At 36.3% G+C, this 14,316-nt stretch overlaps 2 protein-coding genes across 3 annotated transcripts in view; both read right to left on the bottom strand.

The window, feature by feature from the left end:
* Positions 1–7,540, bottom strand: part of LOC107660377 (homer protein homolog 3-like) — a 28,226-nt gene extending 20,686 nt beyond the window's left edge. The window contains exons 1-2 of the mRNA XM_016449647.1: positions 7,179–7,540; positions 6,281–6,333 (exon numbers count right to left, since the gene is read on the bottom strand). Of these exons, the coding sequence (XP_016305133.1) occupies positions 6,281–6,303 (23 nt within the window). The 5' untranslated portion in view covers positions 6,304–6,333; positions 7,179–7,540. The remainder of the gene's footprint in view (positions 1–6,280; positions 6,334–7,178) is intronic.
* Positions 7,541–9,195: 1,655 nt separating this feature from the next.
* The window catches only part of LOC107660376 (regulator of nonsense transcripts 1), a 25,102-nt gene continuing 19,981 nt past the window's right edge, over positions 9,196–14,316 (bottom strand). For both annotated transcript variants that reach the window (XM_016449644.1, XM_016449645.1), the window contains exons 22-24: positions 12,983–13,191; positions 12,728–12,847; positions 9,196–11,503 (exon numbers count right to left, since the gene is read on the bottom strand). In XM_016449644.1, the coding sequence (XP_016305130.1) occupies positions 12,731–12,847; positions 12,983–13,191 (326 nt within the window). In that variant the 3' untranslated portion in view covers positions 9,196–11,503; positions 12,728–12,730. The remainder of the gene's footprint in view (positions 11,504–12,727; positions 12,848–12,982; positions 13,192–14,316) is intronic.

Raw genomic sequence — 14,316 nt, 5'->3', positions numbered from 1 at the left:
TATACACATATATATATATATATACACATACACACACACACACACACACACATACATACATATAAAATACAATATCACCAGGGAGTCCTGGTCAAGATGGACAGCATTACAAAAAATTAAGAAATTAAAAAAAAAAAAAAACATAAAAGAATAAAGAAAAAAACACGAATTAACCAATATGTAATATATAGCAGATGGATACATGCACAGATCATTGTGTGAAATAATACGATAATATAAGGAAGAGGATCTGGAAGGATTGGATTTCAGAAATATAAAATGTAATAATCTTAATGCAATGCATCACGAGCAGGAAGAGTGGAAAGATGATCCTCTTCCTATGTTGCTCTTTCCAGAGATGACCACGGATATGACCATCACTGCCCGTATCGTGTCTGTCGGTCACATTATAAGATGTTGCATCCGTGGCTCATAAATCCAGTGGTGGACGAAGTACACAAATCAATATTATAAGGAGTAACGATATGTTTTATGAAATGAAATGTAGTGAAGTAAAAAGTACGATCTTATGCTTTGGAATGTAGTGAGGTAAAAGTAAAAGTTACTCAAAATAAAACTACTCCAGTAAAGTACAGATACTTGAAAAATGTACTTAAGTACAGTAACGAATTAAAACTACTCCGTTACTGTCCACCACTGCATAAATCTAATGTTTGCTGACGTTTTTGCCCACTGAGTCGTCATCTGAATGAATAGTGACATGAACAATGTCTAAAAGCACCGTTTGAGGTTTGTGTGACCACAGTAAAAGTTGAAATATTACTCTTGGACCTCATTTGAGGAAAGCTTTCATTATTCTCCCTTCAGCATATCACACGAGTGAATGGTGTTTTTCTGATAGTAGATGATATACATGCTGAGAGCAGGTGTGAGGAATGAAGTCAGCATGAACCGCTCCATTCAGCTCTAAACTCAGATTGAGATTTAAACCATGAGCTCCTACAGACTAACACGTCTGTCAAAGAGCTCTGCACGTCACGGGTCTTTGAATGAAGGAAAATAAAACAGTGCAATATATCTGGCTATTTTGAGATGAGCATTATTCTGCACACTTACTGTGTCAATACCAGCAGCTACCAATAGATCAAGCACACTTTCTCTTTTCAGATACTTTTTTTTAGGGATTTATTGCGCAATAATGGTGTAAAATAAATGCAATATTTCTTTGTTCAACACATTTGCTATTAAACTGTATTTAATCACATATATTGGCCACCCTGCTCTCTAGATATAGAAATCACCATCAGTCACTGGAAAAACTATATTTAACCATTTAAATTCACCAAAATAATGTTGTTGTTGTTGTTGTTTTTTGTTTTTTTAAATGAAATATATAAACTATTCAAAAGATTGGGGTCAGTAAGATTATTTAACGTTCTTGAAAGAAGTCTCTTCTGCTCACCAAGGCTGCATTTACTTGATTAAAATACAATATAAGCAGTAAAAATTGTGAAATATTATTACAATTTAAAATAACTGTTTTCTGTGAGAATATGTTAAACTGTAATTTATTTCTGTGATGCGCAGCTGAATTTTCAGCATCATTACTCCAGTCTTCAGTGTCACATGATCTTCAGAAATCATTCTAATATGCTGATTTGCTGCTCGAGAAACATTTCTGATTATTATCAATGTTGAAAACAGTTGTGCTGCACAATATTTTTGTGGAAACTGTGATGTATTTTATTTTCCAGGATTCACAGATGAATAGAAAGTTCAAAAGAACAGCATTTATTTGAAATAGATAATATCTTTTGTAACATTATTAATGAGTTTACTGTGATTTTTGATCAATTTAATGCATCCTTGATTAATAAAAATATTAAATCCTTTCAAAGATCTTACTGACCCCAAACTTTTGAACAGTAATGTTTTAAAAAGTGATGATTTTAAGATACTTCACAGTTCAACAACTAAAATCAACTTGTCCAATAATAAACACAAGTACTGACAATCTTCTCAATAAATAATGCAAACTTTATGTTTTCAAATTATAGTGAAGTAGGTTCAGTAAATGTTTATTTTTTTTATCATTAAATAGTATTATACTTAAATATTGTCTGGTTTGCCAATCAGTTACAAACCAAGTTTTGAATCTTAATTAAAATCGTATAATCTTGTTGTCTAATGAACCTGCCACTGTATATTATGAATATTGCTGCTCTAACAAATTGCATTTGTTCCTGTTTTGTAAGTCATTTTGAATAAAAGCATCTGATAAATTCATAAATGTAAATGTGAATCCACTCGGCAACAATGGTTGAACAAAAAAAAAAAGTACTGTCTGAAAATGACTGCATTTCAGAGAAAATCTAAATATTAAAGACAGAGGCTGATGAATTTTAGCAAGATCACTCAAGTATCTGTCTAACCCTTCTGCATGCCTGCAGATCTCTCAACCCATAAAACACACACACACACACACACACTCACTCACACACACTCACTCACTCACTCACTCACTCACTCACTCACTCACTCACTCACTCACTCACTCACTCACTCACTCACTCACTCACTCACTCACTCACTCACTCACTCACTCACTCTTTGAAAAGTAATCAAAAAGTAATCAAAAGTAATCAGTTACATTACTTTAATAAAGTAATTGAAAAAGTTACACTACTATTACATTTTAAATAACTTGTAATCTGTAACCTATTACATTTCCAAAGTAACCTTCCCAACACTGCACACCACACACATCACACACACACTCCGATCAGCAGCTCGAGGTGTTCAGATCACTTTCTCCTCCTGGTCTTACAGACGCCACTTCTCTTCTTATAGCCTGGCCTGAATTCCCAGAATTCCATGGGGTAAGTCTCCTGGCTTCACACACCACAGATCCCGACATCGGGCCTCTGTGATAAGCACAGCTCCTTCATCTGTCAATTTCTCACCCCGAGCTGATTGCGAGGCACCCAGTAACGAGCCGAGGGCCTGTAAACTATCCAGTGTGAGAGATCGACCGCCGTTAATGACTTTCAGCAGGAAACCAACTGCACCGAGCACCAGATCAACCCCAGCTAAACACCAGAGCGACCACACACACGTCTCAGACATTCATTTGCAATCCGTCAATGCAGTTTGCAACGTGTCGACAAACGTGTTGCAGACAGAGTTTCTGACACATTTCTGCTCATATTATCAATCATACAACTATATTTTCCTGTAGAATAATGTGTGCTAATGAATCTTGAGCATTACTGTTATACACTATGCTACTGTTCAAAAGTTTGGGGTCAGTAACATTTTTTAATAATGTAATACTTTTATTCATTAAGGATGCATTAAATTGCTCAAAAGTGACAGTAAAGTCATTTATAAAGTTGCAAAAGATTTCCATTTCAAATAAATGCTGTTCTTTTGAGCTTTCTATTCATCAAAGAATCCTGAAAAATAAAATGTATCACAGTTTCCACAAAAATATTGAGCAGCACAACTGTTTTCAACATGGATAATAATCAGAAATGTTTCTTGAGCAGCAGATCAGCATATTAGAATGATTTCTGAAGATCATGTGACACTGAAGACTTGAGTAATGATGCTGAAAATACAGCTGCACATCACAGAAATAAATTACAGTTTAACAGATATTCTCAGAGAAAACAGTTATTTTAAATGGAAATAATATTTCACAATATTACGGTTTTTACTGTATTTTTGAACAAATAACTGCAGCCTTGGTGAGCAGAAGATACTTCTTTCAAAAACAAACAAATAACCAATATAACCAACCCTAAACTGTATAAACACACATTTCACCATCACATCAATTCCTGATGGATAGAATCATTAAATATTTTGATTCACCTGGAAATACATCACATAATGGCAATCAAATGGGTTCTACATGTAATTTCATTTTAACCTCGCAGCAATGCAGCGGACTAGAAAAATAAATGTGTGTTAACCAGAAGTAAAGTCTCTAAACACAACTCCAACGGCCAAGAGACCATTAGCTGTTCACTGTTATATTCTACACTGGAGTGTGTGTGTGTGTGTGTGTGTGTGTATTTAGAGATCACTGAACCCTCAAGCTGTCCATTTGCATTTCAGCTCTAATTGCCTTTTTCCAGATTCGTTTATGCAATGAGGCAATTACTAGGAATTGTTACCGAGAAATTAACCTCATGCTGCATCTTTATTCTATACGTAGGATATACAGAAAGACACTAAATCAACATATAATCTTTCCTGTGCTCACCAAACATGGAGATATGATTTCATGTACTGAAAATTAAAGGAATAGTGAAATGTCCTCACTTTCAGGCCAACCAAGATGTAGATGAGTTTGTTTCTTAATGGAAACAGATTTGGAGAAATTACACTGTCTCAGCAATGGATGCTCTGCAGTGAATGGGTGCCGTCAGAATGAGAGTCCAAACAACTGATAAAAACATCACAACATTCCACAATTAATCCACACCACTCCAGTCCATCAGTTAACATCTGTTTGTATGAAACAAATCCATCAAGACATCTTTAAACCTTCGCTTCTGGCTAAAATACGAGTCCATAATCCATAATAACGCTTCCTCCAGTGAAAAATTCCATCTCCTTTTGTCTCTCACATCAAAATCCAGCCGTATATTTGTTTAGAGCTGTTTTGGACTGTTGTAAACGGTGCTTGATCCGTGCAGATTTCTCTCCTGATTCAGACAAGACCAATTTTTCACTGGATAATGGATATTATGGATTATGGACTCTTATTTTAGCTGAAAGCAACAGTTTAAACTTAAAATAAAAAATGTCTTAATGATGGATTTGTTTCCATAATAACGCTTCCTCCAGTGAAAAAGTGCATCTCCTGTTGTCTCTCACATCAAAATCCAGCCGTATATTTGTTTAGAGCTGTTTTGGACTGTTGTAAATGCTGCTTGATCCGTGCAGATTTCTCTCCTGATTCAGACAAGACCAATTTTTCACTGGATAATGGATATTATGGATTATGGACTCTTATTTTAGCTGAAAGCAACAGTTTAAACTTAAAATAAAAAATGTCTTAATGAATTTCTCCAAATCTGATGAAGAAACAAACTCATCCTAATCTTGGATGGCCTGAGGGAGAGTGCATTTTCATCAAATGTTCATTTTTGGGTGAACTGTTCCTTTAAAATAAAGTGGGATCGTTTGAAGGACAATCCAGCTAGAAAGAAGAAATTAGGCCAGGCGTGTTCTGACCCGACAGCATCACACCTTACCGCCGCTGAACTAATTAACTGCAGAATCACTACTCTACTGATTTAACCCGTTACAGGTTTCCTGAAGGTCAAAACAGCTTTATGATCATCCATAAAGCATCCAGCAAACTGAGATGGACACTTGAGACACTGCAGAACATACATTGTACAGTCGTCAGTGCAACTAAAAAAACACAATACTGGCTGTTTCATAAACAACATCCCATGACCTTTTTCATGTTCGGTGTCATTTCTCCAAGAGATTAATACAGTACGAGAAGAAATCTCCCTTTATCTATGCAGTCATAATTCCTGCATAATATGTCCCACTAAGAGTAGGATAAATGGGTCATTCCATGAAAAACAGGTGCTTTGTCCATTTTACAAAGTGATTTTTGCATTTAATTGCATTTCTCTATGTGCTGCTTTACAACAATCTGCATTATATAATGCTCTATAAAAATAAAGAAGACTTGGCTTGAAGTGCATCAGTGTTATTTTAGTATCACTGACATGCTATTTTAGTTTTTATTATATTTTGAATTTGTATTTATTTTTTTTATTTTCGGCTTTCATTTTATTAGTTTTTGTTTATTCCTATACAGTTTTTATTTCAGTTTGAGTTATTTTAGTAAATCAAGTCAAACTAAATGAAAATGAGAAATGTTGCTGAAATTAAATCAGTTTAAAGTTTTTTTAATATTTTATTTTATTTTATGTGTATTTTTATTTTAAGTACAGAAAGGTTTATTTTTTTGTTTTAGTTTTAATATACACATTCTTAATGATGAATAATGAGACATACACAAAATGACATATATATTATAAAAGTCTACAATATTAAAATTCATTTACACTATATTTACTTTGCAACAATGCAAAATAATAATAATAATAATAAAATTAATTAAAAATAAGGGCTGCTGGGAGATTCCGTAAAAATGATTGTTGCAGTTATTTTAAAAATGGATCAATTAATCGGATCTAGCCTAGATATTGGTTTATTCCTTCAAAAAAACAACACTTTGAACGAGGGTCTCAGGATCTGATAAAGACATTATATCATGACTTACCTCTCTCTGTGCAACGGAAACATTCTTCTTACTGGGCAGATGAGGGTCTTTTTCTGCCATTAGAAATGAGAGAAAGAAAACAATTAAACATAAACCCACCCGAACAGATATAGTTCATATATACATTGAAAATATTGAGAAAATGAATGACATATTTGGGTCAAGGTCGTGGATGAAGTTAGTGGACTCATTCCAGTCCATTTAAAGGATGCAAACAATCTTAATAATAAATAATGCATTATAATATCTTAACAAAAAATGTAGACTTTTTTAATTAATAGTTTTATTTGTCTTCTTGATCATGAAATAATCTGATTAAACAAAACCTAAACATCTATAACTAAATAAAAATAATGCAAATAATTATTACATTTAAATATTAATTGCTTTTATTTAATCAAATGTATTTATGCATTTATTCTTATTTAATTAAATAAAGATAAATACAAATAATTAAGAAATTTAGTATCATGTACAAGATTTAAATGTTAAATATAAGTTCAAATGCAAAGTGTGTGTTTCTGGTCACCTTGCAGTTCAATCACCTTTAAGATTTCTCGCAGGTCACTTTTTTTTATACGAGCTGAAAAAACTGCATGTATAATGCTAATATTTCACACAATTAAAGAATGTTGTTTAGATGCATCATAGCATGTCATACTGTGTCAAATCCACAAATATACAATGACTATCTCCACTGTTTCCTAACGTAGAACTGTCCTAAATAAATACATCTTTGCTTTGAGACATATAAACAGTTAATAACATGTGAAGTCTTTAATCTAACATAGCTGCAGTGACTAAAAGTGCTCTGGCAAGTTCTTCTGGCTTCAGTTTCGCTCAGTTAAAGTCTGTTAAGTTCCTATAAATGAGACTATGACAGAGCAGTAACTCTTACCCCATGTCGTTTTAAACACACAGGGTGTCAAACTCTTGTTCCTTTTCTGGAGCAACTGTTCGCAGCCTGTAGGGTGTAATCCGTGTCTGGAGTCTTTCTATGCGGCATATATGTGCATGGCAGCACGCGAATGCAACAGCAGCAGCAGCAGCAGAAACTGGACGTGATGACCGAGCGCGCGGTCAGTTCCTCTTTTCCCGGCGTGTCTGTCTTTGGTTGTAGTTCAGCAAGCACGCGGATTCGCGGGAAAGGCCGCCGGCTGTGACGCTCCGCGTTCGAATGCTTCCCGCAGCGACTTTAATGACGAGCCGTGACTGTTACTTTGTAACCAGTTTAGCTTTGATGTCCCGCGCCTCCCGCCGCTCTGTGCTCGAGCGCTGCCGCTGGCGGGTTTTTTTAAGAGACTCGCGGGCGCCGCCCGGCGGACAGAATCGGAGCTGCAGCATCATTGCGGCGCCTCTCGCCCTCTAGTGATGAGAGAGAGACATTTGTGCTGATGTAACCCTAATGAGACGCCTCAAACCTTCCTCGCTTACAAAATGCAGTAAAACAATGGCGTTACCATGGTTTTTTTGGGACATATTATGATTTATATATTATTTTGGTCACATATGTTGAAAGATGTGGCCACTGTTAAAAAAATAAATACATGCATGTAAAAATGAATACAGAATGTCATATTCATGAAAAAGTAGCCTAAAAAATATGGCCACTGTTAGAAACACACACACACATTTTTTTCTAACAATGTCCAATTAACTTTTTCATGACTTCTACATTCTGGATTCTACATTTTTACATGCATATATTTATTGTGTGTGTGTATATATACACGGAGCAAAATTATAAACGCAACACTTGTTTTTGCCCCCATTTTTGCCACACCTGTGAGGTGGATGGATTATCTCGGCAAAGGAGAAGTGCTCACTAACACAGATTTAGACAAGATTTGTGAACAATATTTGAGAGAAATAGGCCTTTTGTGTACATAGAAAAAGTCTTAGATCTTTGAGTTCAGCTCATGAAAAATGGGGGCAAAAACAAAAGTGTTGCGTTTATAATTTTGTTCAGTGTATGTATATTTGGACCTTTCATTAGGTGTAACAGCAAGTAACATGGATTAAGAGCTTGTCAGTGAAGTCAAATTCATTTTCAATGTCCAGTAATTAAGTCTGACCTTGTGTGAACTTAGAAAAAAGCTCAATGAATAGCACAGTAGGTTTAATGTTGATTGATGAAAACGCCACATCAGATCTGCTCTGTCACTACAGAGAATGACACATTACAGCAGGGAGTTTCTGCAGTTAATACAAATGAATGTTACTTTCGGGGGAAAGACAGCTTTAGAGCAAGTATGATCTTACTGTAATTATGGGATTTAACATTCCTTCCTTATTAAGGCTAGTACACATCATTAATAACAAAAGTCTCAAATCTGACAGACTTATGCAATTTGCATTGAGCAAAACCGTTTCTCATTTTCACTTCAACTAAATTGAGACCACAGAAATCAGTTTGTGAAAAAGTAAACACCAGAAGTGTGCCTCCTTACTGTAATCCAGGATAGAACAGTTTAAATACACAATGGAAGCTTGTTTCCACAAGATAAAAATAATAGGTAATTGTGACTTTTTATTTCAATTCAGATTTTTTTTCCTTTCAATTCTGGCAAGATAGAAACTCAGAATTGCCAAAATAAAAATATAAAATAAATAAAAGTGAGATAAAAAGCCACAATTACATAAAAAAAAATTAAATTCTGTGTAAAAAAAACCCTGATTTTCTATATATAAATCAGAATCCAGAGGAAAAAAAAGTCACAACTGCGATATGTAAACTTAAAATTTTGACTTTTTTCTTGCAATTCTGACCAAAAAAAAAAAGTCAGAATTGCAAGATAAAAAGTTGCAATTTTATTATTTTTTTTTTATTCTGTGGCAGAAACGGGCATGCATATTCAATATTTAAGCTTCATTATAGAGCATACACAAGACAATGAAGAACTGAGAACTGCATCGGATGAAAGAAATCAACATTTATTCATAACGTTACAAGAAGTACATATTGTGGGGGTGAAAACTTTTTCCACAAAACAAAATCCTGAATTATACTTCATATCCTGATGTTTTTCCAATGTTCCTCTTCATTGCAAGTTAAAGCATATAAATGTATTGTACATTTCATTCAAATTTGATGCAACTTACGCAGCAGAACCTCAGAATTACCTAGTCTCTTCATACTCGATAATAACCAGAATGCATGGCTGTGGATCACCTTGGCCTTGTTGTGGATGTTAGCATCTCATTGTCATTGGCAACAATTTGGCTGATGTCATATCAAATCCGAGCATTGATATTTACAGTTGAAGTATGAAATGTGAAAACTAAACTGTTTCAAGGATTTTCAGAGAATGAGTTAATTCTAAAATGAGAGGTTAACATGGAAAAGTCTGAATATCAGTCACGCCAACATTTTTGCGACCTTGGTTATGAACGAATCATGATTGTCTTGTGGGCAAAGAAAAAAAAGAGAAAGCAAAGGATGTGAACTTGAACCGAATCTGTGCTCGATGCTATAAAATGCGAGTGGTGGTACTTGGGTAATATCAAACAGTCAAAAGGGCTGTGAGTATGGAGTAACATCAAGGTATAAACACTCCAAAGTAAAAGTACAAAGTTGAGGCGACTGGAATCGGTCGGAACAGATGTTAAAAGCTGCCGTAAAATTCTGAATGGGTCCGTCGAAACCAAATAAACTTGAGCAAATTCCACACTGAGAGAGGTTACGAGAACTTCACGTCAGACTGTATACAAATAAAAATATAAGCTACTAAGAAGAGGGGGGAAAAGCAACTAGAATGGGGGAAATGCAAAACTACAATCTACCACAACACAAATAATAATGAAGGAGGGCATTCTGGAAACACACAAACACACACACACACCTGTTGGCGGCGTAAAAAACCGCCCGCTCTCACTGACATCATAACGCAAGAGCGTAAGACGAGAGCCTCTTACGGTCAGACACAAAAACAGCGAGAATCTCACCTGTCTGTGCTTCATCCTTCTGCTTTCTCTGAGGCGCAACTAAAGCGATTCGGGCACAACAATATGACTGCGTCCTGATTGGACAGAATAGCAGTGGGAGGGGTCTACTGTGATTGACACATTTGTCTCGTACCAAATCGAAAAGATTCAGATGATCAAGTTTCACCTGATTGGACAGAATAGCAGTGGGAGGAGTTTGCCGTAATTGACATGTTACATCGAACAGACCCAGATGAACAAGTTTCACCCGATTTTGACGACATTCCTGACCCACAGATCACGGTGATTTGGATTGATTTTTAAGCCACATCTAAATCAAGCAAGCTAAATCGAGCGGTTCTACTTGACTGCTTTTATTCTAGTCGAACAAAAACCATTTTAAAACAAAGAGGAAAGTAAGAAAGGATAGATCCGTCAGTCCCTTCGGCAAGGGACAAAACATTTAAAAGGAAAAAGAAACATCCCAAAGCCATTTCTACCCCTAATCACCTAGCGGAGAGCAGACGAGATGCGACGGGCCCTCCATTTGTTACGGCACCTCTACCCTCCCGGACTTAAGGCGGAAAACTTTCCTCAAAGTTGAATCGTCCTTCAGAGTGTCCTAGCACCTTGGTTGGAGACGAGAGGCGCTCCGAAGCGAATGAAACAAACCGCGAAAACTCTTGCCACAGGCGTCCGTTCTCTCAACGATGTGCGGTGGTAGAACCTGAATGTCAGATGTCAACTTTGAGGGGAACTCTTATTTTCCCGAAATTCAGCTGCTTGGAAAGCGTTTATAATTACTTGAAATACGTCACCCCCTCTCTCAGCTCGTGGAGACGAACGACAGAGCAAGCGTGGTTTTTGCAGGTAGTTTTAAGAGAACTTCATCTTGGCTCCGTCTCTGTTGGCAGGGCAAGGCCTGAGGCTGACATCAGCAGCCAGGCGAGAGAGAGAGGAGGCCGGGAAGGGCCCCTGCGCTCCAGGAGCCTCCTCCACGTTGCGGAGTTGCAGATCGAAGATCTCGTGTTTGGTCTCCTCCTAACACTGCGTCTCCCCTCTCCTCCCCGTCCTCAACGAATGGTGGATGTAGTCCGCCACTCACACGTTCTCTTTCGTCCTGTCCAGCTTTACTTCCTCCTGTGATTGGTTTGATTCTCTCCTGTTGCTCTCACACCATGGTGCTTCAGTTGTAACAGTGGTAAACGGGCATCCATGTTTGTTCTTTTTTTATATTTACCCATATTTAAAATGCTGATGAACTAAGCTCAGCACAGGCCTAGCTCCTGTTCCAACAACCTGCGAACACAGACAGAGAAAATCGACAGCGTTAGCAATGGGGGACTTACACACATGAGGTGTTTATCCATTCATAAATAGCTAAGGAAAAAAAAGCAAATTGGAACTGAAAAAACAAAAAAAAACAAACACACACACACACAAAGCTGTTACTGTAAACATAATTAGCTACTGTTTTTAAAATGAACAAATAAGCATCAGGTTTTAAAAATGGGCTCCACGGAGAAGAGGACAGAGATCGTTTTTTAGATTTTATTTTTAAAACTTGCGTTTTCAATTTAATTTTAGTTCAGGTTTTAGTCATTTTGTTTTGTTTTTCTTTCATTTGTATTATTGTTTTAATTTATTATTCATTTAATATAATTTAATTTTTATATTTTGTTTTTAATTTAATTTTAGTTCATTTTAGTAATTTCATTGTTTTTCTTTCATTTTTATTATCGTTTTAACTTATTTTTAATTAAATATTATTTTAATCATTTTACTTATTTGTATTTTGCTCATGTCTATGTAGTATTTATTCATTTTTATTTATTAGTTTTAGTTTAAGTTTTAGTGATTCGTGTGTGTATACAAAAAAAAAAGAAATGGCACAGGTGAAACTCAAGGACGCATTTTGGGTTTCTAGGCCGTATTAGGCATCAATTACACTAACCAGATGAGTAAATTAATGTACACTACTGTTCAAAAAAAGTTTAGCATTGATAAGATTTTTTAAATGTTTTTGAAAGAAGTCTCTTCTGCTCACCAAGGCTGCATTTATTTGACCAAAAATACAGTAAAAACAGTAATATTGTGAACTATTTTTACAATTTAAAATAACTTTCTATGTGAATATAATTTAAAATGTAATTTATTTCTGTGATCAAAGCTGAATTTTCAGCATCATTACTCCAGTCTTCTGCGTCACATGATCCTTCAGAAATCATTCTAATATGCAGATTTGCTGCTCAAGAAACATTTCTGATTATTATCAATGTTGTGCTGCACAATATTTTTGTGGAAACTGTGATACATTTTATTTTTCAGGATTCACAGATGAATAGAAAGTTCAAAAGAACAGCATTTATTTGAAATAGAATCTTTTGTAACATCATAAATGTCTTCACTGTCACTTTTGACCAATTTAATGCGTAAAGATTACATTCTTTCAAGAAGTCTTACTGACTCCAAAAATTTGAACGGTAGTGTATGTGTGGTCTTTTAAGATGCGTGTCGTCTTACACTCTAGTACTGTGAGAGTCCAGTCACTCCGTGCTGATATGCCCGTTCGCCCTGGTAGGTGGAATCCTGGGAAAGTGCAACATCCATCTGGGATTTGAACTCATCACCCAGGTAGCTATCCTGTTTCACACAAAAGACCAAACACAAAATTTAAAACTACAGAATTAACAAAACAAGGTCACTTTAACACAGACTCGAGAGGCTTATAGCGCTCCTAAAAGTGGGAACATCCCACACAAACGTGAGCATGTGCACCTGTGAGAGCTCAGGCTGGGACAGTCCAGGCTGGCTCATCTGTGAAGGCTGGCTCATGGTGATGTAGCCCTGGGTCAGTGGACCCTGAGAGAAGGGCTGGGACACCAGGTCCTGACTGGCCTGGCTGCTTGGCATGTTGGGCTGCCCGCTGCCACGGTTCCTCTGACGACCTCCGCGACTCCCGGTCTTACCTTTAGGAGCACCACGACCTGTAAACAGAGAGAGAGAACTGATTAATATTGCATTCCTGATTGCGTTCTGCTTCACCTCTTGTCACTCCATCTTCAGCTTCTTTCTCTAGCTCTTCAAAAGTAGCTAATATCATTAACTCTTTCCCCGCCAGAATTTTTGAAAAAAGTTGCCAGCCACCGCCAGCGATTTTGATGATTTTCACTCAAATTTGATGGCCTCCAGTATATTTTGCTGTATGAATATTTGAATATGCAATACACCAAAATAAAGATCAGAGCCTCTACTTTTAAACAAAATTATTCTAGCTTAAAGCATTCTATTTTTATCAACACTTGAATATAGGTAGGTTTCATAAAAAATAACATGGCGGCAGCAACAATACTACAGCCAGAATAAAAGTTACGCCTTCTTTCTTCGCGTGAACATTTGGGTGGCGTTATGCAAATCTTCCCACATAATGATGTAGACAGGTGGGGGCGTGTTAGAATGAGCCGTTTTAGGAGGGCGTGGCTGACTCTTAACTTTTATAAAGAATATCTCTTTGGATTTGAGACTTTAGTCTTTGCAACTTTACAGATCTTCTTTATGCACCAAGAGCTTGTAACACTCCAAAGAGAAAGGAAAAATTGAAATCACATCATATGAACCCTTTAAAAACTACATCTGGATAATATTCAGTACGATTATCAAAGCATAAATACAGTAAATTGCTTCCATCAACACCTCCAAAGCTTGCACAGACATCACTTCCTGGATCAACATTTTACAGTTTTCATTTATTTGCTGTCTATTGCTGTTCATCGCATTATTTTTCATATGCATCTGTTTACATAAGAGATCGCTAGTTTCTCCGTCCTGTTCACGTGTGTTTTTGTTCGGGAGGTTTTGTACTCGTTCAGAAGATGCGTACTAGCGCCCCCGAGTCTATAACAGTGAAAACACGGAAAGCCGTAAAAACTTGTATTTGACGGGGAAGTGTTTTCTTGTAAAAGACGAGATAACTCATCAATGGCGAGGAAAGAGTTAAATGTATTTTAATACAATGTCAAACAATATGTAATTATTGTAGTCAAATCCGCTGTTGAAACGGCGCCTACAGTCTTTGTCACGTGATATCTGATACTTTTTTCAGCGCTGTTCTA

The sequence above is a fragment of the Sinocyclocheilus anshuiensis genome, unplaced genomic scaffold, assembly GCF_001515605.1.
Source record: "Sinocyclocheilus anshuiensis isolate Anshui unplaced genomic scaffold, SAMN03320099.WGS_v1.1 scaffold1433, whole genome shotgun sequence".
NCBI lineage: Eukaryota > Metazoa > Chordata > Actinopteri > Cypriniformes > Cyprinidae > Sinocyclocheilus > Sinocyclocheilus anshuiensis.
The sequence above is the reverse complement of the archived record's forward strand: the minus strand, read 5'-3'. Positions and strand labels throughout refer to the sequence as shown.